The following is a 24,423-nucleotide window of genomic DNA, read 5'->3' as shown; positions in this document are numbered from 1 at the left end:
ATCTCTGCAACTAAGTGCAGCTAAAAGACTCGATTCCTCTGCTCTACCATGCTGGTGCAGGGGAGACAATGAATGCAAACTGTGATCATTGTATCATTGGTGCTAGTAATGAATTCTTCTGGGGCACCAAGAACTTCATTCTGAGACAATGAAATCTGTTTGGATGTTTAAATAAATCAAAGTAGTCCTCTAACTTCCTTTGCTTGCAGGGAGAAATTGAACGTTCTTCTTTAAACTAATAAGCTCTTTCCCCCCCATAAATAAACATCTAAATTAAAATATAAATTAAGATAGCTCAAACAATAGGCTCATGTCTCTTGCCTCTTCTTCTATTCACTCCAAGGCCATTTGGAAATTTGAGGGGGGGAAAAGCTCTGGTCAACCAGTTAATGCTACTTGAGATTTATGGCTCAATCCAGGGGCAGGGCTTAAAACAACGCCTGAGAGCAGCATAAGCCATGCTGGCACATGTGTCTCCTCCATCAATGTAAGGGGCACTCATGCAAGAAGAAGAAGAAGAGTTGGATTTATATCCCCCCCCCTTTCTCTTCTGTAAGGAGACTCAAAGGGGCTGACAATCACCTTTCCCTTCCCCTGCCCCCAGTGGTGGGATTCAAATAATTTAACAATCGGTTCTGGTGGTGGGATTCAAATAATTTAACAACTAGTTGTTTACAAGCACCATTTTAACAACCAGTTCTGCTGAAGTGATGTGAACCTGCTGAATCCTACCACTGCCAGCCCCCCACAACAAACACCCTGTGAAGTAGGTGGAGACTAGAGAGAGCTCTGTAGCTAAAGAACCTGGCGAAGACTAGCCCAAGATCACCCAGCTGGCATGTGTTGGAGTGCACAAGCTAATCTGAATTCCCCAGATAAGCCTCCATACCGCGTCAGAGTGTGGTGAGGAATCAAACCAGTTTCCTCCAGATTAGAGTACACCTGCTCTTAACCACTACGTCACTGCTTTAGGTATCCAAAAGCTGCAAAGTGGGTAAGCCAAACCCCTAAAGTAGAGCACCACTGCAGAGCATGCTAGCGTCTGGAGTGGATTTGCAAACATAAAGGGGGTGTGGCAAGTCGGGGCATTTCTGGGGTGGGAAGCTGACACCTGGTTGAGAAATACACTGCCCAGGCTTTCAAACTGGGAATACTTCAGCATAGGCCTGGACAGCTATTCAGTACTATTAAGAACCGTTGGCCGAGCCCTGTTGAGGAAAAGAGCAAGTGACCTTTAATTGGTGTGCTGGAGGGCTTTTTTTCTCCAAAGCCCATCCTTTGGCTGGTATGTTTTAGCAGGGGTTTGCAGGGGTTTCTCTTTCTCCTTGCTAGAGACTGCTGTTTAGGCAGGCTTCTACTTCGAGAACGGAACTTACTTTGGGGTTAACGGAGGGTTGCCTTTCACGCCCTGAGCTGCAGGAATGGGAAGCTCTGAGGTGAGTCATTCAGTCTTTAGTTCCACAGTCTCTCTGGAGCGGGTTCTTTCACTTTTTCTTTTTTAAAATAATAAATAAGTAATTAACGGGACATTTCTTGAGAAGGGATGAGATAACTCCAAAGAGGGGCACTGACTAAAAAAAAAGTTTATCTAAATATATAAACAAAGCAGATATGAGCAGGAGGCCAGCAGAGGATACGAGGCTTCGTCATTTCACCGATATACGCTGCTTCCTCTGCTGCCACCTGAGCGGAATCATTAGGTATTGCCCTCAACTGTAAACCGAACGTGTCGTTCTCGGGCAGGTAGGACGACTGAAGGCGTTGGAAGAGGGAAAAAGGCAACAAACAAACTTTCCAGGGACTGAGTCAACCCGGGTTTCCCCCTCCCAAAATGACATCTGCCTCCCTATGCCCATGGAGAATAAGAGTCCTCTGGAAGTGGCAGTGGGTACAGGAGCTCTGCACCGGTGGATATTCGCCGGTGGTGGTCAAATCTTCTCTACTTTTCGAACCGCATTTCAGGAGATGAGGCTGCTGACCGACCCGATCATCGGGATATACCGGGTACGGTTTTACGGCCAGGCGCGTATTGCATGCCTGGTGGTTGCGGATGTTCGTGGAATAGGCTGTTAGACAGTGCTGGGTGAATGGCAGTTATGGATGCCATTGGTACCAAACCGGCATTTGGATGGCGGGAGTTCTGGCGAAAGCCGTGCTGGACGACCAAATCGGACTGGTGGCATTCTGAAATGCTCTTCCGGGCAAGGCGGAATATGTTGGTTGGAGGACGGTAAAGGCAGAATTTCGGTACATTAAGAACGAGAACCTTTTGAACAAAACAGACACAGCGCAAAGGGCGAACTATCACCATGGAACCAGGCTGCTTTAGAACCAGCAATGAAAAGGCTGCCAGGCATTACGCTTGAATCTGGAAGAAAACCCGACAGAACTGGCAAAGAGTGACTTGAGTTCCGGAACCACCAGAATCCCATGGGGATGCAGGACGAAGGTTTTTTAAATCAAAACGTTGCCTGACCCGAAGGCACCATGTCCGAAGTGATAGTATACCACCAAAAGGCTGAAGGCAACCTGGATCAGGTTAGGACGAGGCAGAATATACAGTTATCCTGTGCAAAACCGAAAATAGAAACATTAGACCTAAAATGGGGGAGCTGGAGTACAGAGTTTTGGTTGATATAGTGGGCAGCCCAGAACATGAGGTGGAATGAGGGAGAACCAGTGGGATGCTGTTATCCCCAGGTTACAGGCTCTACAGGAAGGATGGGGCAGGGCGTATTGGGGAATTGGAGTGGCCCTCTACATCCAAAGAAGAGCATAGTGTCACATAAAATAGACAATGCAGGGAGACTGGTTGATTCCCCACAGAGAAGCACTGTGGATATCTCGCTGGAACAGTTTAACCGCAAAATATCATACTCGTCCCTGGACCCAAACTTAGAAATTCCGGGCTGAAAAAAAATGAGGGCAACAAAAACGTATGGCGGGCGTTTTGCTTCTCCCCTAGAAACTGGAAAAGCATGTTCGGGATGCAATGGGTGGAGAAACATTCTGGACCGTTAAATGACTGTGAGAAGCAGATGGTTGTAGAACCAACCAGGGGAGATGTGATCCTAGATCCTATTCCTATATGATTTAGGACCTGGTGCTTGGGGAAGTCAGTGTTGTTGAGCGATAGGGAATAGCGACCACAATACTGTCAGATTCAGTATCTCTGCATCTGCGGGCTCTGAAATGCAGCAACTACTGAACAGGATGTTACCTTCAGAAAAGGGAAATTTCTCTCAAAAGATGAAGGGGAATGATGCGCAGGAAGCTGAAAAAAGGAGAAAATCAAGAGAAGTCAAAATGTCAAGATGCTTGGGGTTGTTGGGCGGTCTGGACTCAGCTGGAGATGTGTTCCGCCAGGTTAGGAAAGGCAGCTACAGTCCAAAGACTTCATGGATTGCTGGGATGGTAGAAGTGGCGCAAAAAGAACCTTTGAAAATGAAGTCCAACTTAACTGATAAAGGCCATACAGAGAACACAAATGGTGGCAAAGAGAAGCAGAAGTTGGACGCAAGGCAAAAGGATTATATGAGGAACACATGGCTGTGAACATCAAAACCAGCAACAAACAGTTCTTCAAGTACATCAAAAGCGAGGAAGCCAACAAAAGGAAGCGGTAGAGCCCGTTAGATGACAAAAGAAGGAACAAAAGGGTGTGCTTCATGACAGGAGATTACTGAGAAAAGCTGAATGAATTCTTTGCATCTGCTTGCCAGGTAGAACGTTTCCCCAATAAGCTTTGTCAGGAGGCAGAATCGAGGAGGACTAACAGAACCGTGGACGGAAGAAGTTCTGGCAGCCATTGATAAACTAAATGTTGCAAATCCCCTGGCCAGATTGCATTCGCAGGAGGTTCTTAAAACAAGCGGTGACTGATCTTCTCACTTTAATATGCAGGCATCACTTGAAATCAGGCTCCATCCCTGAGCTGGTAGCAATATGCACCAGCTAAGAAAGGATCTAGAGGGGGACCCGGAAATTACAGGCCAGTCAGTTTGACATCTGTTCCTGACCAGAATTAGTAGAATCTGTCATTAAAGAATAAAATTACAAAACAGACCTGTTTGTGAGGAGGACTCATCTCTTCGAGCATTTCCTTCAGGATTCTTGAGATGTACTGACAGAATAAGAGAACCAGTGAACATGCTCACTTAGTTTTAAAGGACTTTGCAAAATTTCCTACCAGGGACTTATTGAAAAACTCGCAGCAGAAGACAGAGATCCTCCTATGGATTAAAACTGGTTGAGAAACAGGAAGCAAAAGAGTGGGTGTAAATGGGAAATTCTCACAATGGAGAGATGTAGAAATTGGTGTCCCCAGGATCCGTATTGGGAGACCAGTGCTCTTCTTTCCCTATTCATAAATGACCTGGAAGTAGGGACAAGCGTGGTATGCGTTGCAGATGATGCAAATTATGTAGAGGTGGTGAGAACCACAAAAGTTGCGGACCAAAGCGGACCTTACATGATAGAATTAGGTGAGTGGGCTAGAAATGGCAAATGCACAGTTCAATGCTTAGCAAAATGCAAAGTGATGCACATAGGGGCAAAATCAAACTTCACATACCGCTTCTGAGGGTCCAGTGCTATCAGTCTGAACCAGGAAAGGGATTTGGCGTCTTAGTTGATAGTTCCATGGGAATGTCAACTTTCAAATATAGCAGCTGTGTGAAAAAAAGGCAAACTCTATGCTGCCAGGATAGTGGGAAAGAACAGAATAAAACTGCAAAGATTGTCATGCCCTTATATAAACTGTGGTGCGACCGCACTTGGAGTACTGTGTTCAGTTCTGGTCGCCACATCTCAAAAGGATATTGAAGAGATAGAAAAAGTGCAGAGAGGCGTGAGGATGATTGAGGACTGCAGCACCTTCCTTATGAGGAAAGGCTGCAGCGTTTGGGACTCTTTAGTTTGGAGAGGAGACGTCTGAGGGGGGATATGATTGAAGTCTATAAAATTATGCATGGGGTAGAAAATGTTGACAGAGAGAATTTTTCTCTCTTTCTCCTAATACCTAGAACTTTCCAGGGGCATTCTGCATTGAAAATGCTGGGAAAATTCGAACAGCAAAACGCTGCTGTAGAACAGTTAGTGTTTGGAACAATACTGCCACAGGAGGTGGTGGCACTAACGGATACGCTTTAAAGACGGACGGACATGGAGGATGTTGCCAGCTTCCTACATCGGTCCCTCTTTGATCTGAGATTGCAAATGCCTTAACTGAGAATCCAGGTGCTTTCCGGGAGCAGCAGCAACCACAGAAGGCCATTGCTTTCACATCCCATGTGAACTCCCAAAGGCACCTGGTGGGCCACTGCGAGTAGCAGAGAGCTGGACTAGATGGACTCTGGTCTGATCCAGCTGGCTTGTTCTTATGTTCTTATGTTCTTTCCAGGTGGTCAGGGTTTTTCCCCCAAAAAAATTCACTCTGGGATCCTGGAGGCTGAGGCGGGCTCTGGACAAGACATTGAATGGTAAAACCAATAAGGAGTAAACTGAAACAGTTCAGTAGACAGAGTGCAAAAATAATTTTTAACCATCTTAACATATATTTTCTGCTAAAAGCTACATTTTATTATTATGCAGTCTTCACTTCCCTGAGAACTGAGACTTTCATGGACAGCCAGTGTAGTGTAGAGGATAGACTGTTGGACAAAGATCTGTGAGACCCAAGTTCAAATCTGCTATGGAAACTGACTGGGTGACCTTGGGCCATTCACTCTCATTCTCGGCCAATTGAGAACAGTGTAAGCTACTTTAGGTCTCACTGGTAAGAAACAAGGAATATAAATGAAGTAATTTTTTAAAAAAAGATATTGCATTTAAAACACTGGAGACTTATTTGATTTCTTTTTCTTGTAAGAAATATACAATCAGAACATACGTTGTAAGCAAAAGGCATTCCTTTACTTCAGCCTTTTTTCACATGATGTGCTTGCTCAACTGTCCTCAACCAAGGCAAGAGCTTTTTCATTGGTGACCCCATGCCTGGTGGGACTCTCTGCCAGTTGACCTTTGGACTCTGCAGGATCTTTCTAGATTGCATAGGGTCTGTAAGACAGAATTGTTCTTCCAGACATTCTGTTAAGGATGGTCGAGGCCACTTTTCTATCCCGTTAGCAGTACCACCTGTGTCTGACAGCATTCTGGCATATATGTTGCTGTGTGCCAAATGATTATATTTCATGTTGATGTTTGTTAGGATAATTTTTGTCTGTATTTTAAGATGTTGTATGTTTTATCTTTGTAGGATTATTATTCATTGAATTGTTGTGAGTCACCCTGAGCCCTGTGACCCAAGTGAAGAATGGGGTATTAGCCTAAATAAAGTAAATATTCAGAATTCTTATATGCATTTTAAAAATCTTGTGACTGGAATTAAGCTTTGGGTTTAAGGGCATAACCTGAAGTAATAACAAGATGTTTGGAGCCAAAGGGAGGCTCTGACACCAGTCCCATGACCATTGCAAAGTGGGGACTTCAGCCCCATAGTGAGGATAAAAGGAGAACACAGAACTTACATGCAGCTCCAAAGGCAAGGTTGATGATCAGTGCAGCTGAGTGGCTGGATTTGTTTGTTTGTTTATTTTATTTTACTTCTATTCTACTCTATCCCTGCAGAGTTCAGGGCAGGTCACAACATAAAATCACAGTCATTAAAACATTATAAACTTTAAAATACCAATACAAATGTTAAATTGTAATGCCAAAGATTAAACAGATGTTTAAAACCAGATGGCAATAAATAATCCCCTCCCCCATCCTCTCTAGAGGCCGAAAGATGATCTTACTAATTCCATCCAGCTGGATAGATGGATAAGGCCTGGTGGAACAGCCACATCTTACAGGCCCTGCGGAATTGTGATAGCTCCCGCTATCACTGACATCACTTGGTTGCTTGTTCCACCAGGCTGGAGCCAGGGCCATGAAAGCTCTGGCTCTCATTGAAGCCAGCCAGATGTCCCTTGGGCTGGGAATTGTCAGAAGGTTCCCCTCCAAGGAACGGAGGGGCCTTTGAGGACAATATGGGGAGATGTGGTCTCAAAGATATGGGTTTCCTTAGGGTGGCATAAACAGGTAGGCAAGCTGGCTGTGTTGTGGCTTTAAACCTAGAAATCCCAAAATCAAAGCCATGCCTCCACAGCCCAACAGTGGCATGATGGGATCAGACCAGGGAGGAGGTCGGAGCAAAGTTGGTCATTTACAAGCCTTTTCTAGAGACTGGATGCAGCACTCAAGACTGGCTGGTTTTCATGAACCAGATGAACTTGCACAGACTGCTAGGAACTATTTAGGTACCTCCAGCCCACGTAAAGGGGACATAGTTAGAGCTACTTCTCTGTCAACAAAGCTGGCTTAGAAAGAACAGGCGAATCCTGATGGGAGGAGGTGGATCAGAGTGAAGATTCAACTCCCTTTCCCCCCCAATCTAAGGCCTCTTAGGGGTGGTAGGTGAACTTGGTATGCTTATCAAACAAATACAACAAATACAAAACCTTTAATGGCATATAGGTATGCTTATCTCCAAGGATATACACATGCAACACATTTGCTCAGTGACCTTTTAATCGCAGATTTCACTTTGCTAACACCTGTCCACCCCCTTGTTTGTGTGTAAAGTGCCCTCAAGTCACAACTAACCTGAAGCAACCCTGGTGGGGTTTTCAAAGCAAGTGATTAAGCAGAAGAGGTTTACTATTATATTCCTCTTCAGTCTTTCCCTTCTAAGTACCAACACAACTTAGCTCCCTAGATCTGATGAGATCAGATTATAGTATACCATTCCAAATCCCCCCTCCTCCTTACACATGTATATAGAATCTTGCTGCAGAAAACTGCCTGTGGTTGGTGCCAAGAAAACAGCCCAGGCTTTTGCCCCCCAGCTCGCATGGGTTCTTGTGAGTAAGTGAGCACACAGCAGACCAAATACATTTTTAAAAAGTTTTATATAATTTTTTTAAAATCAACATAAAAAGTCCTTCAGCAGGAATAATAACATCTGCATAAATAGCAGAAGATTAGCTGAAACAGAAGACACAGAATCGAAACATTCCACAAATATGAGGAGATGTTCACCCATAGTCCTTGGAATCTATTTAGCGTTGGCCTTAGTTTCTTCCAGCAAGCATAGGTCCAAGAGACTGAGATGGGCAGCTAATACTCCCTGTTAGTTCTCACAACATCAACCAAGAGAAGCAAGATCTAATCAGGACAGGGTCTTCTAATTAAAGGAGACAGGGAAAAAAATCACAGCCTAAACAACTTGACCAAAGTTCTGACAGTGAATGAATTTCTTTACAGTTTATTTAAATTTCATTTTGACCTTTTTTTAAATGTCAGCCACATCCTTCCAACTTTTATTTTAATGAAAATATTTTAAAAGAATCTAAAAGGATCAAAATAAAGTATGCCATATAAAAAAAAATAGCACATGACTGGACAATAAACTTGTTGAACCTTCATTGCAGTTAACAGAGGCATAAGGATATAATTTTCATCAAAAGGTGATTTTCAGCCTAATCCAGAGGGCTCTGGCGGCTTGGGATGGTGCTGTTTCCACATTACCTTCAGGGGGCTTCCAGGTGGTACAGGGAAGCAGCAAACAGTACAAACTTCCTGGCTGCCTGAAAGTTCTCCATAGAGAAAAACAGACTTATGCCACCAGGCATAAGTGTGACTTACACTGTTGAGGTGGGCAAACGTGCTGGCGCAGCCCTGCACTGGCTCCAGTGGCTGATTTGCACCCCCCATCAGGATTGGGCTGTCTGTAACCATTGCCTCCTCAGTGAGAACTCTAGTTCTGAGCTAGGCACCTCCCATTACCAGTATCTTCATTAATTTAATGTTTCAAAGATTGTAATTGAGTCAAATATTGAGTATTTTCAAAGTCCAGTTGATTTCAAAGGGAAGCATTATTTAAGCATTACTTAAAACAATTTAAAGCAATGTGAATTAGATCCACAATTTTGGGCCCCATTATATTTTTAAAATAATTGTAAGGTTCCAGACTCTAGATAAGTCATTTTTATGAAATGTGCATAATATTTCTATAAGCATGCATCATAATGGTTTAAATATTTATTCTCTTAGTATCTCACAATAATTTAATTTTTGTTTGGCATTGGGACTGGTGTGTTTCATTTGGAGATGAAAAATTTCTATGAAAAATGCAGAACTACTAAAAACAGGAGATAACGAGAGTACCAACATGATTTCCATCCCAAAGGTAAAACCCAAATTCACATTCAATTTTAGGCCGTTTCCGCACGGCCACCTCACGGCATGCGCCGCCAAAGAGTTCCTGGCGGCGTGAGTGGAAACATGCATAGCTCAACTTCATATAGCGTGCGAGCATGGAGTCGAAGCACGAAGAGGCAGCAGGAAGCGGCTCACGCGCGGGCCGCCTCTTCCAGCTCCTCCGATCCGACTCACGGTATACTCGTGTCATTAAAATTAAGCCTGCTGGCCGTCTAAGCCCCGCCCACGCTGCCCTCCGACCCTGGAGGTGCGAGGAGGACAATTAATGAGCGAGTCACGGCGACCAGCGAAGCGGCAACAACATTTCTATCAAACGGAAGAAGTTAGACGTCTTCCAGCGGCCCGGTTAGCGCCACGCGGAAAGAGCGGCTTCCTCTAACAGCAACCCGCTTTAAAGGGTTGTTGTTTAGAAGCGACCTGACCTATTTGCCGCCCTGGGGGAGAAGCGGAGTCAGGTTGCGGCTGCTTCGCGTTGCCGGCTTAGCGTCGCCTGTGCCGAGGAAAGCGGCGGCCTGGAGAAGGCGGCGTTTTTACCACCCCAGGCGAAATGCGATTTTATGGGCTGTCTTGGAAGCTGACCTTAGATTCATTAAGACTGCTAATAATATCCAGATTAGATTTGGAGTAAACCCTATCACACTCAGTAGGATTTACTGCTGGTTAAATATGGAAAGGACTAGGCTGCATATCACCTTACGACTGTAAAACATTCCAGTTACTTGGTTTGCTGTCCAGTTGCCAGGTTTGTTTGCATTTTTATATTATGCTTTGCTCTTCTCCATGATCTTGTTATAGCATCATGACCTAGTGAGTTTTGATTCGAAAACACAAAACATTGATTTTTTAAAATTCTGTAATAATTACTGGCAAGGTATGGTCATATTTATTAAAATTATTCCTCAGTGCCTGTATTCAGTGATTTACACTGCAAGCACAGGAACAAAATTACTTAAAAAGGTACTTAAAAGGCTGCACAGCAGTAACTAGCCATATGCTGTGAGATACTTAAATTGCAAAGAGTCCTTCTGTTTCTGGCCAGCATGATAGCAGTTGGGATGGCACTATTTGTTGCTGGTTGCCAGGGATCTTCTCATGAGTAACTTGCAATCCTTTCCATTGTTTTCTAGCATGTAATTGGCACTTTTGTCTATACCTGTACTCACATTTTTAGCAATGTCCCTTAGCCAAATGTATGCAGTCTAGGTTTAAAAACTGCTGCATACCTGCAGAAAAATCTCAAATAATGCTGATTAATGTGGGAAGAAGTACTAATTGCCTAGCAGCAGGTGTTCAGTAACTAGAAGGACTGAATCGTTAGCTTTCATTTATGAATTATTGTGCATAATAATAGAATATCTAATAAGACCTTGACACACACTGCTGTTTCATCATTGTATTTGAATAAACCTCACTTTTAATATGCTGAGGGTAATATTAAGTAGCAGAATATACCCTGCTACATAATGTGTATAGATGACAAATGAAGAAAAATCACTGTACCAAATAAAACGCTGATTAATGAAACTGCAGCATAATTTCCTAATTATAACACAAGATGATTGTAATCTTCAAAACATTAGTATATTCTGAAATAAGTGAGTTTATATTTGAGTGGGTCTGTGTATTACAAAAAAATCATTTTACCAGGAGATATGCTAATATTTGCATAGTAAGCAATATCAGTGGACTCTTAAAATTAAAACCTTTATGTAACTATAGGATAGAAAAGAATTGCTGATGTCATCAGTGAAATTAAGTTCCCTACTGCTTCCCACAGATTTACTTCTGATGGAGGACTGAGCAATGTTAAAACAAGAAATTTTTTTTGCTTTAGCTTATGCTTATATGCTCTATTAAAGAAGATAAATGCTTGACTTTGTGAAAGTTGCCACCCTTCTCATTTAGATGGCTTACTTGTGAATTCTTTTAATTAACTTCCAGTTTTACAGTTTGTCAGTCATTATGCAGCTTTTGAGTGTGGTGCTCTAATGTTCTGTGAAGCTTCAGAATGCTCATGTATCTGAGAATTACCCTTTCTGAATCGGCACTTCAGTTCTACAAGCTCTGATGACTGTTTCACTTTGAAATGACTCGTGAAGATCTGAAGCACCCTTTTGAAAATTCAAAGGAAGAAGACAGAAAGGAATATTTGCTTCTGCTTGGGTATCCTAGATTTCCGTCATATGGGTGAACCAATTAAATTGCTCTACCAACGAGACACAAGTGAGAGAACGTCCAATTATTCAGCCCTCTGTTCCAAAACCACGTGTGGTATGGATTCTTTGAAGATATCCTGCTCCTTCTCTTTTTCATGTCATTAAGTTTCTTGGTTCAGTATTTCAGTTGCATTGATGATGAATTTAGACAAAAAAGACTAAGATGATTAAATGATAGTAAATTGGGAAATGAGGAAGATAGGGATTGATGTGACTTTAGCCCTCCTGCTTACTCAGGTTTATGCATTCAGGTGTTCCTATCTCCTGGATGTGATAAAAGTACAACACCAAATCTATTTGACAGGAAACTGGAAAGGCTTTTTAAAGTCCTCTGTCAATGGACAATGCTTCACAGAGGACAAGTGCTCTTGAATTGCAACTAGTGTTTGATTTGCTGGCCAGTTTCTGGCAGGATGGGACCACTTTGCACAATTAGTTGGTTCCAATGGTTCCCTTTTGCTCACTGAGTAGCTTTCTAGTTTAGCTCTAATGGGAAAAATAATCATGTAATAGATGAGACCAACTCAGTGCAGTTTTGGGCTTAGAAGTATTTTTAGTCACCAGAATTTCCAAAAGTCCACAAGATGAGGACTCATTGAGAGACAGCAAAGACAGCATGTAGTGCCTGCTAAAACGTACCTTGCAAAACTAATCTAGGAAAGGCTTCATGATTTAAATATGACTTACAAATTTAGAAATATGAAACTGGAAGGCACCTTAAAGGTCATCTAGTCCAAGCCTCTGCACAATGCAAAAAATTAACAGATACCAACCCTCCTCCACTTTGTCTCAGCTGTTGTGCCAGCAACAGCAGTGCTGTGGTTGCCTTTCAAGAAGAGAAAGAAAACATTATTAAGAAGTAATAGCTAGCAGGAAAATGGTGTCATATTGCCTACTTTTTGTGATTGATTGGGAAGAGAAATACGTAAGTCATGTTGTTGTGTACTGTCAAGCAAAAACGTGCTAGTGATGGCTAGGTATGACCTTTGGCTGTCTTGGTGTCAATTTGGAGCCTTTCTTCACAGATATATACTCAGCATTACTGACACAAGTTGCAGAAAGCTCTGTTCTACTGATATTCCCCAACAGAAATGTACATTTTTTACTTCTGACCCTAAATGCAGCCACAACTATTTCAGCATACCGTGTTTGGTACAAAACATTAATTTGAGAAAATAACCTAAATATACTCATTAATATTTGTCTGATCTGGAATCAAGCCGTGAGGTTTTCCACTTCAGAGAAAATATAAGCTTTGCCTTTTGCCTGATGAATTATTTTACTTGAAGGATAATGTTTACATGTATTGTATCATTGATTAGTTTTAAAAATAAGCAGGCAATTCTATCTGTTAACCATATCACACAGTTAAATTTCAAAACTTGACTTTCAAGCTGCTTTTGGAAGTCCTTCACCAACAGCTTTGATGAAAAAAGGATTTCAGAGCATAAGATGTGCTTCTATTTGCATGTCCTTAAACATATTATTTTTATATGCGTGTATGTTAACTGCCATCTAGTTGTATCAAACATCAATGCTACTTTAATATTATGAATTAAGTAATTTTAGCAGAGCCATTTGTCATAAATAAAAACTGAATTCACTTCAGTATACAGTTTATCTTTCTTGTAAACTGTTGAAGCAGAGTCTTAGGGTACGTGACTCAGGCAGCCACATCCAACAGGCCGGGTGCCTGCCTGCACTGGCCCACTGCTCCCAAGGACGTTCCCAGCAGTGTGGGGTAGTTTAAAATGCAAAAAATGCTGAAAAGATGCCATAAGTCCTATGTCCTGGTTGTCAGCACAACTGGGGCAATGGTTGGGAGGGAGTTGACATTAGTCAGCTCCTCCCGTCCTCCCAGACTGCCCCCACTACAGTGGTGGGGGACAGGGATGCTGTAGTAGCATCCAACCATCAGGAGGGCCGTAGTGGCTGTGTGCAGGCAGATTCATCCCTCTGCCAAGGCAAGTTGTCCGGGGAGGACAAATCTCCCGGTACAGCCTTGTACTGGTCCCTACAGCAGATTCATGCCTCCCCCTTTGGATGAGGCTATCATTTGGGCCATCTTTTTTGTTATGTTTGGTAAGAATAATTTGCTGAAGGTACTTCTACTTTGTACCCCATACTCTGAGTCTCAGGTACCAGTGCTAGGAAAGACATTTGCAGCCCGATCCAACAGTATAAGATCAATATAATATCTGACAATATAAGGTATATGTGTGTTTATAATTCAAAATACAAATTTACAAGATTGTACAGTCAATATTGAGATGGCTATTTTCCATTCTTATTACCATATCATTCTCTTTTTATTATTAAGACATAAGTAACGCATCCTAGGATTTTTTTAATTGTTAGTGTCATTTTGAAACACTCCTTCAGTAAGGAAAAAACTATTACTGATTCAAAATATTTTTTAAAAATACATTTTATAGAACAGGAATATTGTCAATATTGTTATAATTTGTGCACAATAAGAAAAAACTGTGACCACTGAGTCTATTTGATGCTGTGTTTCTACCATAAATACTTTAATTCATATACTGATGTGGATGTCAATGCTGAACCTTGTTAGCAGACCTCATGATTCCACAGCAAGATCAGAGGTGTTTATTGGCATGCACAAGTAGTTCAGAACTTCAACATTAATAATTGTTTAATTAGGTCACCATGAAGGGACTATAACATAGACTGACATCTGACTGGATATTATTGTCATTGTACCCATCGGAATGGTTTTTGTTATGACATCTGTTAACCTGATAGTTTTGCTGACATCTATTGACTTTAATTTTTAAAAAACCCAAATGCTGTTGATCTAACGTTATTGTGTCTGTGTTATATCTATACATAATTAAAATATAGTTCCTATAGGTGAGAGAAAGAGACCTTTGTATCTCCTTGCAGCCAGCTGTCTCATTTGAATGCCCATGACCATTAAAATGTACCAATAATTATTCTTACTTGCTTTTTAAATTTAAGATTTTGTCTGTAAGATTTTTTTGTCCCTTGACAGATGGACTTCTGTTCTTGGAGTAAAATCCTATCCATGAATATTTCATAGGGTATTTATGCTAGCAAATAGGGTTGTGTCAGCAATATTTTAAGAGATACTTTTATACTGTGTAGGTGAGTTGCACAGCCCACAATTATGGACATAGAACTTCTTACTTCACAGGCTGCTTTTATGAGTTGACTGGGTTGCTAGTGTAAAAATCATGGCCGTCACCAGCAAATTACCTACTGCATGGTTGTGTAACACAATTATGATATATAAGGCATGGTAGGAATATGACAGATCAACTTATCAATGTACCACCCTAAAAGGATTTTGGTTACAATGGGGTTGTCTACAAGAATAGTATGTAATCTGTTTCTATGATACTGAAAATCACAGGGTACTATATTAGGATATACTTTACCTCTTTGCCATTAACAGGGATATTCTTCTAATATCAGTTAATACTATTCTGCATACTTCAACATTACTCCTTGTGGTTCCAATGTAATTTAAAACTTTGCATATTCCTACATAAATTGACATACAGAATTGCATATTTTTAAAACAGTGACTAATTGAAAATAATAAGCATTATGGCCACAAAATTTAGTAATCCCGCTATTTTTTTCAAAACATGGGTGAGAGAAGCTTTCAGTTGAGAGAGCCATGGATCCATTCCATCTTACTGGCCCCCCATCCCAATAGTTAAGAATTAGATATGCAATTTATTCACCATCAATATTGTCATAGTGTTTAAAAGTCTAATTTTAATTGTTGTATTGTTTTTGATCAATGTAATTAAATTATGTTTGTAAGTCACCCTGAGCCCAGCCTTGGCTGGGATAGGATGGGTTATTAAATTCAATATAAATAAATAAATGTAGTGCCTCTGCCTGGACTGGACCTCAAAAGATGTCTAAGTAAATAGATCTTTAAGAACAATTTTCTATTGGGTTGTCTAACCAAAGTGCGGCATGACAATCCACCACTAGAGGGAGTCTAGGCACTTTCAAACGATTGAAAATCCGGAGAAAAGCCAAGTTGTTGAAAGACGAATGACGACGATGCCAGTTTTTATTGCTGCTGCAGAAACCAAAGTGGATTCAGCCACGTTCTTCCAGGAAAACATTTCGTCCGGACTACGTCACATGCTTCAAAGAAGGGACAGCAGCACCAAAAAAGATTCAGGACGTTCAAGGGTCGTGTCTGTCTTTGAAAGTTTTTTTCCCCCCTTGGAAGATTTAACTCACAATGGAGGCTTAGTGCTTTCGCCGTCTCCTCAGATCTAGTTTTAGCGGTCGATGAATTCCACCAAAGAAGTGAAATGCAGAGCGGTGTTTATGCTTTCAATTCCCTTGTCCAAACTTTGGACTTCAGCAGGGTGTGGCTCTTATCTGAAGTGCTGGTGTGTAAAATACAACGCCTTTCAATTGCCTTCTGGGGAGAGGTCACCTGGTCTAGCTCTTTGGTAGAAATACTTATGCTGCCGTTTGAGAGATGTTAATGCAGTATGGCTCAGTAATGCAATAAGGAACCGCTGCTTCCCTTCCTCTCGATGTTAATGCATGAGGTGCAAAAGGGTTCAGGTAAATCACTTTGCCGCATTACGTAAGCACCAGCGGCGGATCTGGCACCGGCAGGCTCACACCAGCGAGTTCTCACCGTGCGAGTAGGCAGGGGCAGAACCCGTCTTCGCACGACAGACCTTGGCTTTAATTTAAAGCCTCAGAGCCGACTGTCTATCTAGCAATCCCCATCGCATTTGTGGAAAGAAGAGGATTAAATGCGAAACAAAGCAGATTAGCAATCTGCTTCCCAGACCGTTAAACATGGTGTTTTTCCATTTGATTACAGTGCACGAGATTAGACTCGCACTTTGCGGTGAAATTCAATTGATCCAGACGCAGCTCAGACTCCAGCAGCCCACAGCGCATCCACGTCCACTCACCACTGGGGCCGCTGGCCTTGCTGTCGCGCTCATCGCCGCCCTAGTCGCGGGTAAGGGCGTCAGGGCACGGCTCACACACAAGCCTCGACAAGATCCCGAGCGGAAACAGTTACCTGCAGCACTCCACAGCCACTCCTTGTAATTCAATTAGTCTGGTTTTCACAAGGTTGGGTGGGTGGGGTCAGCGGCGGTCTGCTTGGTACAAGAGGCAGAGCCAAAGGCAATAGAAACGCCTCTTTTCTGCGGTCGGGATCCAATCGGGTTGGAGGGAACGAAGGGGAAAAAAGCCATCTGGAAGCAAGCAGCAGTCTGGGCGCGGAGTGGCTGTTCCAGCAGCCCCCCCCCCCCCCGCGCCAAGTAAACGGCATGCAAAAATCCCACATGATCAAGCAACAGCGACTTTGCTCCTAGCTAGCCGACTGCGCCTCGTCCATCTACGCACACACGGATCTGACACAAAAACGCGCATGTGGATGTGTGTGTACACGGCTTTCCCGTGTAGGCATCTATGCAGCTGCCGGTGGCGCGCAGACACCCAGCTCAGTAGCCTCCTCGGGGTCTTTTTTAGGCTGCCGCTGTCGGATTTACACGCAGGAAACCGGTAATTGCGAAAAAGGGGGGCGTGACTGTTTAAAGATCCCCCCCTTCATCCTTTTCTTGGCAGATCTGACTCCTGTTCCTCCAATCCTCGCTGCGCTTTCCGATCCCTGCCCGCCCGCCGCTGCATTCGACTTTATTTCATGCGCTTGCTGGAGTGGCGAGAAAGGAGGCATTTCCTCGCTCCTTTCTGTTGCTGCTGTTTCGCGGGGCCGAGAGCGCAGCTGCCGCCGGGCCAGACCCTGAAGCCTTTCCCCCCCTCCCCGCCCTGTAATGTAGTCATCTGCAGGGAGGTTTCCTTTTTCTCCTCCGCCCCTTCTCTTTTGCAAAGTTGACGTTCGGGGGACTTGGACCTCCTTGGCTCCCGCAGCCACTCGGAGGAGGAGAAGAGACCAGAGCGCCGCCGCCTCGCCTGGGGGCTCCAGTCGCTCCTGCCTCGGGCAGAGGAGGCACCTTCCCCAGCCGAGCCTCGCCGGAGGAGTTTGGGGAGGGGGAAGCCTTCCTTCTCCTCGCCTGTCGCCCAAAAACTGGTCCCGGAGCCACGGGCTTTGCTCTGCCCGGGTTGCCGCCCTCCTCCCGCTCTGCCTCGGTGGATCCCTTTCGCTTGTTCGGACCAGGGACGACGACCAGCCGCGCTCCGAGGGAGAGGCGCCGCCAGTACAGCTTCCCAACTCGAGCCCGAGGAAGAAAGCAAGGCGGAAAAGAGAGCGAGGGAGAGAGAGAGCGCGCCCAGGCGGACTTTTCCTTCTGTCCAGGGTTTGCTGTCGGCTCTCCCAGCCAAAAGGCGGGAAGCAGTACCCCGGAGAAGAAAGCCAGGCGCCCGGGGAGGGCCGGTGGATGTCTCGGCGCAGGACTGGCTGTGAATGCGCTCGCCCTGCTGCTGCTGCTGCTGCTGCTACCCGCCTCGGCTCGCAGCTTTCCCCGCAGGGCACCGTGAGGCGCTCTCCTCGGCGCGAGCTTTCTCCCGGGGGGCATCTCCGGGCGGCCCCTCGCGCCGCCGGCTCTGTCCTCTTTGTGTGTGTGTCTCGTGACTTGGTGTGAGGTGTCCCTTTTGTCTCTTTGAGTTCCCCCCGTGTTCTCCTTTGTCGCCGTCGCTGTTGTTGTGTCTCTCTCTTTCTCTGCGCTGCGCCTCGTTGGCCGGGAGCGATGTTGCACGTGGAGATGTTGACGCTGATCTTCCTGCTGCTCTGGATGTGCGTCTTCGGCCAGGATCCCGGCTCCAAAGCAGTCGCTGATCGCTACGCCGTCTACTGGAACAGCACCAACCCCAGGTAAGAAGGGAACGGAGCTGAGAGGCGGGCTGGGCCGGAGAGCGAAGATCCGCTGGGCTTCGTGTAAACTCAGCCACACAGCCGCATCTCCAGGCTCAGACTTTTCAGGAGGAAGCACTTTAAGGGGGTCCGACTTTTTTCAAAGCACCGGAGGCGCTTGCTTTGCAGAAAGGGGGGAAACTTTTCCGCCCGTGACTCCCCGTGGACGTAGGCTTGGAAACATCACCCGGCGTTTTCTTGTTCCTTCTGAACTGTGCATTGCATCGGAGCATCTGACTTAGAAGTCCTTTCCTGGTTTAGGACTCTTAAGGAAAGCCCCTTTTACATTTGGTTGTGGCAGGGTCCGCGTAGTACATTGCACAGGAACGTGCAGGCATGAAATATATATCTGGAAAGTACTTACGGTTTACTCAGTTCTCTGGTATTAGTTTTTGGGTGTGTGTGTTTGGGTGTAGAGCAGCACTATTTTCTTTTCCTTTTATCCGACTGAAAGTTTGTAAAAATGAGTTAATACTCAGAAACTGTTTTAGTGATTTGTTTGTATGTGGCTATACGATAATAAAAACTTTCTAAGGGTCCTCTGTTCAGTGAAATTACAGGACACTGTGGAATTGGCCTCCTGGCGACCACATGTGGCACCTGTTCCTTGCCAACAATTTCGAGATCCTGAAGGGTTACCATTAGTCTAGCCTTTTTCTGCATCTCCCACTTTCCTCCATGCGTTTGCCTCCCTCATATAAACCAGTAAACAGTGTAATGCTATGGGCACTTTCCTGGGAAGAAGCATATTGAATAGACCTGTTTAGGATTGCTCTGAAAATCAGGTTAACTGAATACAAAGCCTCAAGGTTTTCAGTAACTCAGGTGATCCCCAGGCTTGGAAGTTTTGCATGAAAAAGGACAACTCTTGCTGAAGCTGTCAGAGCAAATTCAAGTGCAGTGTATGGTGATGCTTTCATACAGCCGATTTCCTTTATGTTGTGTGAGGTAGCTGGATAGAGAGGTGCGGCCCTTGATATTTGCACCATTGACTTAGCATCATTAGTAGATGAGATTTAAGAGAGAGAGGCTACACTAGTGCAGGAAAAAGTTCTTAAAATACTTGATAAAACAAATTCAGTTAATGGTATAGTTATTGCTGTGTGAAAGCAACCTTTATGACAGGTTCTTTGTTCTCTTAGCTTTTATTTGCACTTCCTGTAAATACTCAAGAGCAAATATTCTTGTTTCTAAACTTCTGTCAAAATTGCACGTGACTCTTCAGATTCAGAATTCTGTTGCCAAGTCTTTTGATATCTGAAAATTACAGTCATTTGCCAAATGGTATCTTTCTGGTTTTGTAATGAGGCACCTAAATTCAATTAAGTTTTATTGAGGGATGGGGAGTGGGGGCTTGCATTGTTTAAAGAAGACTTGAGCAGATTTTCCTCCCTTAACTTGTTAGGCTAGTTCAAGTAAGTTTGAGGACACTTCTGTCTTGCGCTACCTCCATTCTGTACTTGTGATATAGTTGCTTGGATTGAAGTTGGCACATTGATTTTTTTTGTCACAGGTTATGATTTTAATAGATCTGTGGTGCTAATAGAATACTTACCCTGTATTTGAGGAAAGCTTTAGAATTTATAGTGCCAGAGTTAATAAGAATTTTAAAGGATCTAAGTTTTAGTAGATAGTTGATTATTTTAGTGTAATGTATGGCAACCTAAGCGAGACAGACCCTAAGGAAGGATGACAGTGAATTGGATTGCTTCGAGTTGCTTTTCATGATGATGCCTACTGACCTCGATGCTTTCAAAACTTCTCATCTCTCTTGTATCACATCACAGACAAATCTGCAGCCAAAAAGAGTTCAGGGAAAATTAGGCAAAAGTTTTAACAAGTAACACTTTGCAGACATTATTTACAGTACATTTTATAAAGACAGCAACTGTGCACATCAGAATGTCCTAGAACAAGTTTTGAAATTAATACACATTTTCTGAAGATGGTGAAATAATAAACTGAATTTGTTCCCTCTACTTGTGAAAAAGGAAATATTTGCTGCTTTGAATTTGACTAAATGACTAGCACATGTTGCTATTTTGCTTAAAGTATGCTGTTAAATGTTTGGCTTCTCTGCCTGTTATGGTATTAATTAAACATGCAAGGTATATAGTGTATATATATATATAATATTAAGTATAAATAATCCATGGTACAGTGGGTCAAACCAGAGTTTTTAAGCCATTGAAGTCAGAAAGGACCCCTTTAGGTTAGAATTGTTTTGCACACTGCTAAGAAACTTCTTAAAACAGTAACGTTCTAGAATGCTCTAACTTTTCTACCAGTATGTATATGTGATGGAAAGCTCCTTGAATTAAAGGCTTAGAAAACCTTGCTGATATCGTGAATGTTGGATGCGGCATGTTTTTCCTCGCAACAAAAAAATGATGAATTTTCATTTTTTCCCTGCAATAAGTTTCCTAATTTAAAGCAGGTAGTTGTGTGAAATGTGTCACATCTTTCTTCAGAGAGACGTTAGAACTTCTTGAAATAAGTTTTCACATGCAATCCAGGACCTGGTGTACAGAAGTCATTACTTTTTTTTAAATAGCTATGTTCACTGAAGAATGAGGGTTCTCGACTAAAACCTAACAATGTATAATGGCAGTCAGAAATGTTTGGCAGGTAAAGATGGCTCTCTGAACAAGGAAACCAGAGAAATGTCAATCCATAGAGAACTAACTAAAGTGTTAAAAAAAGATAACTGTAGAAGTTTTATATTTCTAACACTCATATGCATTTAGATTTTATATAATCAAAATATGGTATATCATATTTTAAAAATACCAACATAATGTTGAGTTGTACGTTGCTCTTTAATAAAAGGGAATTGTGCATAATCTACATATCTTGTCCAGTTATATGGGCAACCATCTGATGTAGGTATACTTATTAAGTTTGTGTTGTAATATGGCTGCACATTTGGCTTTTTATGATGTATGAACATCTGGTATCCTCTTCCTCCTTGCAGTTGCACTGAAAGGTATTACTACAAAACAACATTTAAATAAAAAAATAAGTAATTTTTACAACAATTGTGTTAGTCTTTTTTCAAAAGTAGCCTAGTCAGATGCACAGTACAAATAAAGTGAAGACGCTGATAAAATTTGTTTAAGGAAAACTTACAGTTTCTTGATCGAAGACCTTTAATGCAGTGGTTATTAACATGATTGTGTAATTTTTCTAAACATTTTGAAGGTGGACTTCAGGCTGTAAAAGTTTTTTGTTCTGTGTCTATTACAGAAGAGGACAGATTACAGATTACAGAATTGTATTGCAAAACACCTGGATTCTGTTTAGTGCAAAAATGGGTATATGCCTTGTGATCTATATTTTCCCTTTGAGGCCTGTGTAATACTTACACAGAGATTTTTATAGCTTGGATACATTTAGGGATGACAATATTTGTGTTTGGTAACTTTTGTTTTTGTCTCCAGTTTTTTAAGACTATGGTCATAAAAGTTCCCTGGTTAATGTACAAATAATTGAATACAAATAATGTACAAATAATTGAATTAATACAAATAATTGAATAAGAACAATGATTTTTATATTTATAAATAAAAGTAACATAATTTATACATCTCAAATGTGAGTAAAATTTATTTTTCTTATTATGGGGTATAGCTGATATGAACTTTTGTGGCTTATAATTAACTTTGATGCGTGCATAGTAGTCATACTGATTTACTTTATTCATGTAGTTTTGGACCGGATTCCCACTGTATAGTTGAAAGTTGGCTTGAGTGTTGATGTTCAAAATGGTGCTCTATTTTCAACAAAGAGGTATGAGCCTTCCAGCCATCCAGGTTTTGCTGAAAGTAATAGGGACAAAGGTAACCTTAAAGTTAAAAACTTTGAAGTTGCACGACCTTCAGAGGTGACAGAACTGTTGAGCATTTGTAACTTCCATTGAGTTTGATGGATGTTCAGAAAGTCTTTTAGTTTGTGAAATCAGATCTCCTTCCTACTTAATTTTCTGTAGTAGTCTGTTCTGTTTTAGGAATTTTTAACATATTTTCTTGTTCAGGACTTTATCTTATAAATTTCACAGTTTTCATTATAAATATGACTTTATGACGAGAGATATTTCTGTAGGTTTACAAGACATTGTTTTGTTCAGCTTGGAAGCATTAACTTGGAAGTTTAGTCTCAGTAAGTTCAGTGGAACTTAGATGGAAGTGAGTGTGCATAAGATTTCACTCTACCCATTACAGGTAAACATGGAAAGATTCATGCTGTTGGTTTCTTGCCTATTTTGTGTCAGCATAAATAAAACTAGATGGATGAGTGGATTTGGCACAAATGTTCTATTTTGGAAGAATCAGGATACTACTGATACTTATGTCCAAGGAATAATAGTGACTAACTTATTTTTCAGTTGTTGATTTCGGAACCCAAACCTGGAAATACTGAGATCTCCACCCCAGTAAACGTTTGATGTAGAAGTACAACAGAAAAGCCGTCTTAGCTCATTAAATGTAGCCTTCCTGATTTAAATAATGCTATTTTGGACTCAAAAGTTTGTTTGGTTTTTAAATTAAGACCTCTTACAGTTTGATCTGTTTTTTTGAAAACCTACCCAATGGTTTTACAGGCCTTTACCTTTCAAATAAATGGCAACTACTATAGTACAGAATTCATTTGTCTGATTCTTTGTTTCAAATGCCTTTATGGAGATGTTTAAATGCTGGACCTACTTGCCTTATTTACTGTTAAGTAAATATGCTTATTCTTATGAACCAACCTATTTTTTCTATGTTGGGGTAAGAAAATGGGTGAATATGGGTGAATTACACTTCATGGGTTTATACACTTCATAAATGGGTGAATACACTTCATAAGGAATCCTTCTTTTTCTTCCTTAAGATTTGGGTGAAGATGGGCATATGTACTGAAGGAAAAAACATGAACAAGCATTAAAAAGAAAAAGAATATTTTTAAGCTAAGCTCACCAACTTTCTGTGCTTGTGTACTCTGATTTAAGCCTCATTATAGTAAGTGGTTTGCATAGGATGCAGCCGAACTATTTGAGTCACATAAGTCTTGCGTGTATTTGCTAATTTATCTGTGAAATCTGTTAGATCAGGAAGTAAATATTGGCACAGTTCAATAAAAGTTAACATTATGACCCAGTGATAACTTACTGCTTATTTTAATGGGAAAGTTGAATAAGTTGTTAATTCTGTCAGTTTTGACTGCATCGGATCCGACAACCTAATGTTGTAGTATTGTAATAGGTTTTTACCTGTTCTGTCTTAGTTTGTATCTGGTTGTCATCAGTAGATGCATATATGTATGAAATGACAGGGTTCTGTTTTTTTGAAATGTTGCTGTATAAAATGTACTATTTCACTAAAATACTTGAAACTAATTTTTTAAAAGTTTAAAATGTACAAGAATAGTTATGTGATTATTTTCTATCAAAGAGGCTATAGTTTTTAGTGGAAGTTATGAGCTGAATTTGTCTTCCCATCAGCCTCATATCCCTCCTTCCTTTGTTTCTTTGGTAATACAATCCAGTTGCTGTGGTTTAAAAGTTTCACATGTAATTCTTTAATTCCTGTCATTATTTTATCCAAGATTTTCAGTAGTTGTGTATGATATAGTTGCTTTTGCAAATATTTTCCTTTGTGTGTGTTAATTTTCTGTTTGTGTTTATGAAACATACTGAGTTCTTAGCAATTTTTTTAAAAAAACCCACTAATCAGTTCTGTTACAAGAACTGAAGTAATACACATAGGTGTAACTGTAATGCAAAAATACAGTGTTTCAAGTTATTAATTTAACAATGTTACATATAAGCCTATCAGAGTTGGATCATTATAGCAAATTGTTGTCTGTGTCACAGTTCTATTTTTGAAAGCAAAAATGATCTAGAATCTACTTTGAGGGAAAGTAAACAGTATTCTTCTGTATAATGTTGAATACTGTGCTGATGACATGGATAAATGAAATCTGTTACACTGCTGAAGAGAATTTTTTTCCTATTTCATAGTTGACAGATGGATGAAGGTGCCCTGTTGAATCTTCATTTTTCATTCAAATAGATCAAACCCGATTTATGATTTTTAAGCTTTAGTA

The 24,423-nt window shown here is 41.7% G+C and overlaps 1 protein-coding gene across 2 annotated transcripts in view; it reads left to right on the top strand.

Annotated features, from left to right (window-relative positions):
* The first annotated feature begins 16,681 nt into the window (after positions 1 to 16,681).
* The window catches only part of EFNA5 (ephrin A5), a 253,094-nt gene continuing 245,352 nt past the window's right edge, over positions 16,682 to 24,423 (top strand). For both annotated transcript variants that reach the window (XM_048504657.1, XM_048504656.1), the window contains exon 1: positions 16,682 to 18,297. In XM_048504657.1, the coding sequence (XP_048360614.1) occupies positions 18,173 to 18,297 (125 nt within the window). In that variant the 5' untranslated portion in view covers positions 16,682 to 18,172. The remainder of the gene's footprint in view (positions 18,298 to 24,423) is intronic.

Source organism: Sphaerodactylus townsendi, linkage group LG07, assembly GCF_021028975.2.
Source record: "Sphaerodactylus townsendi isolate TG3544 linkage group LG07, MPM_Stown_v2.3, whole genome shotgun sequence".
In the NCBI taxonomy this organism is placed as follows: Eukaryota; Metazoa; Chordata; class Lepidosauria; order Squamata; family Sphaerodactylidae; genus Sphaerodactylus; species Sphaerodactylus townsendi.
Note: the sequence above shows the minus strand (reverse complement) of the source record. Positions and strands in the feature narration are given on the sequence as shown.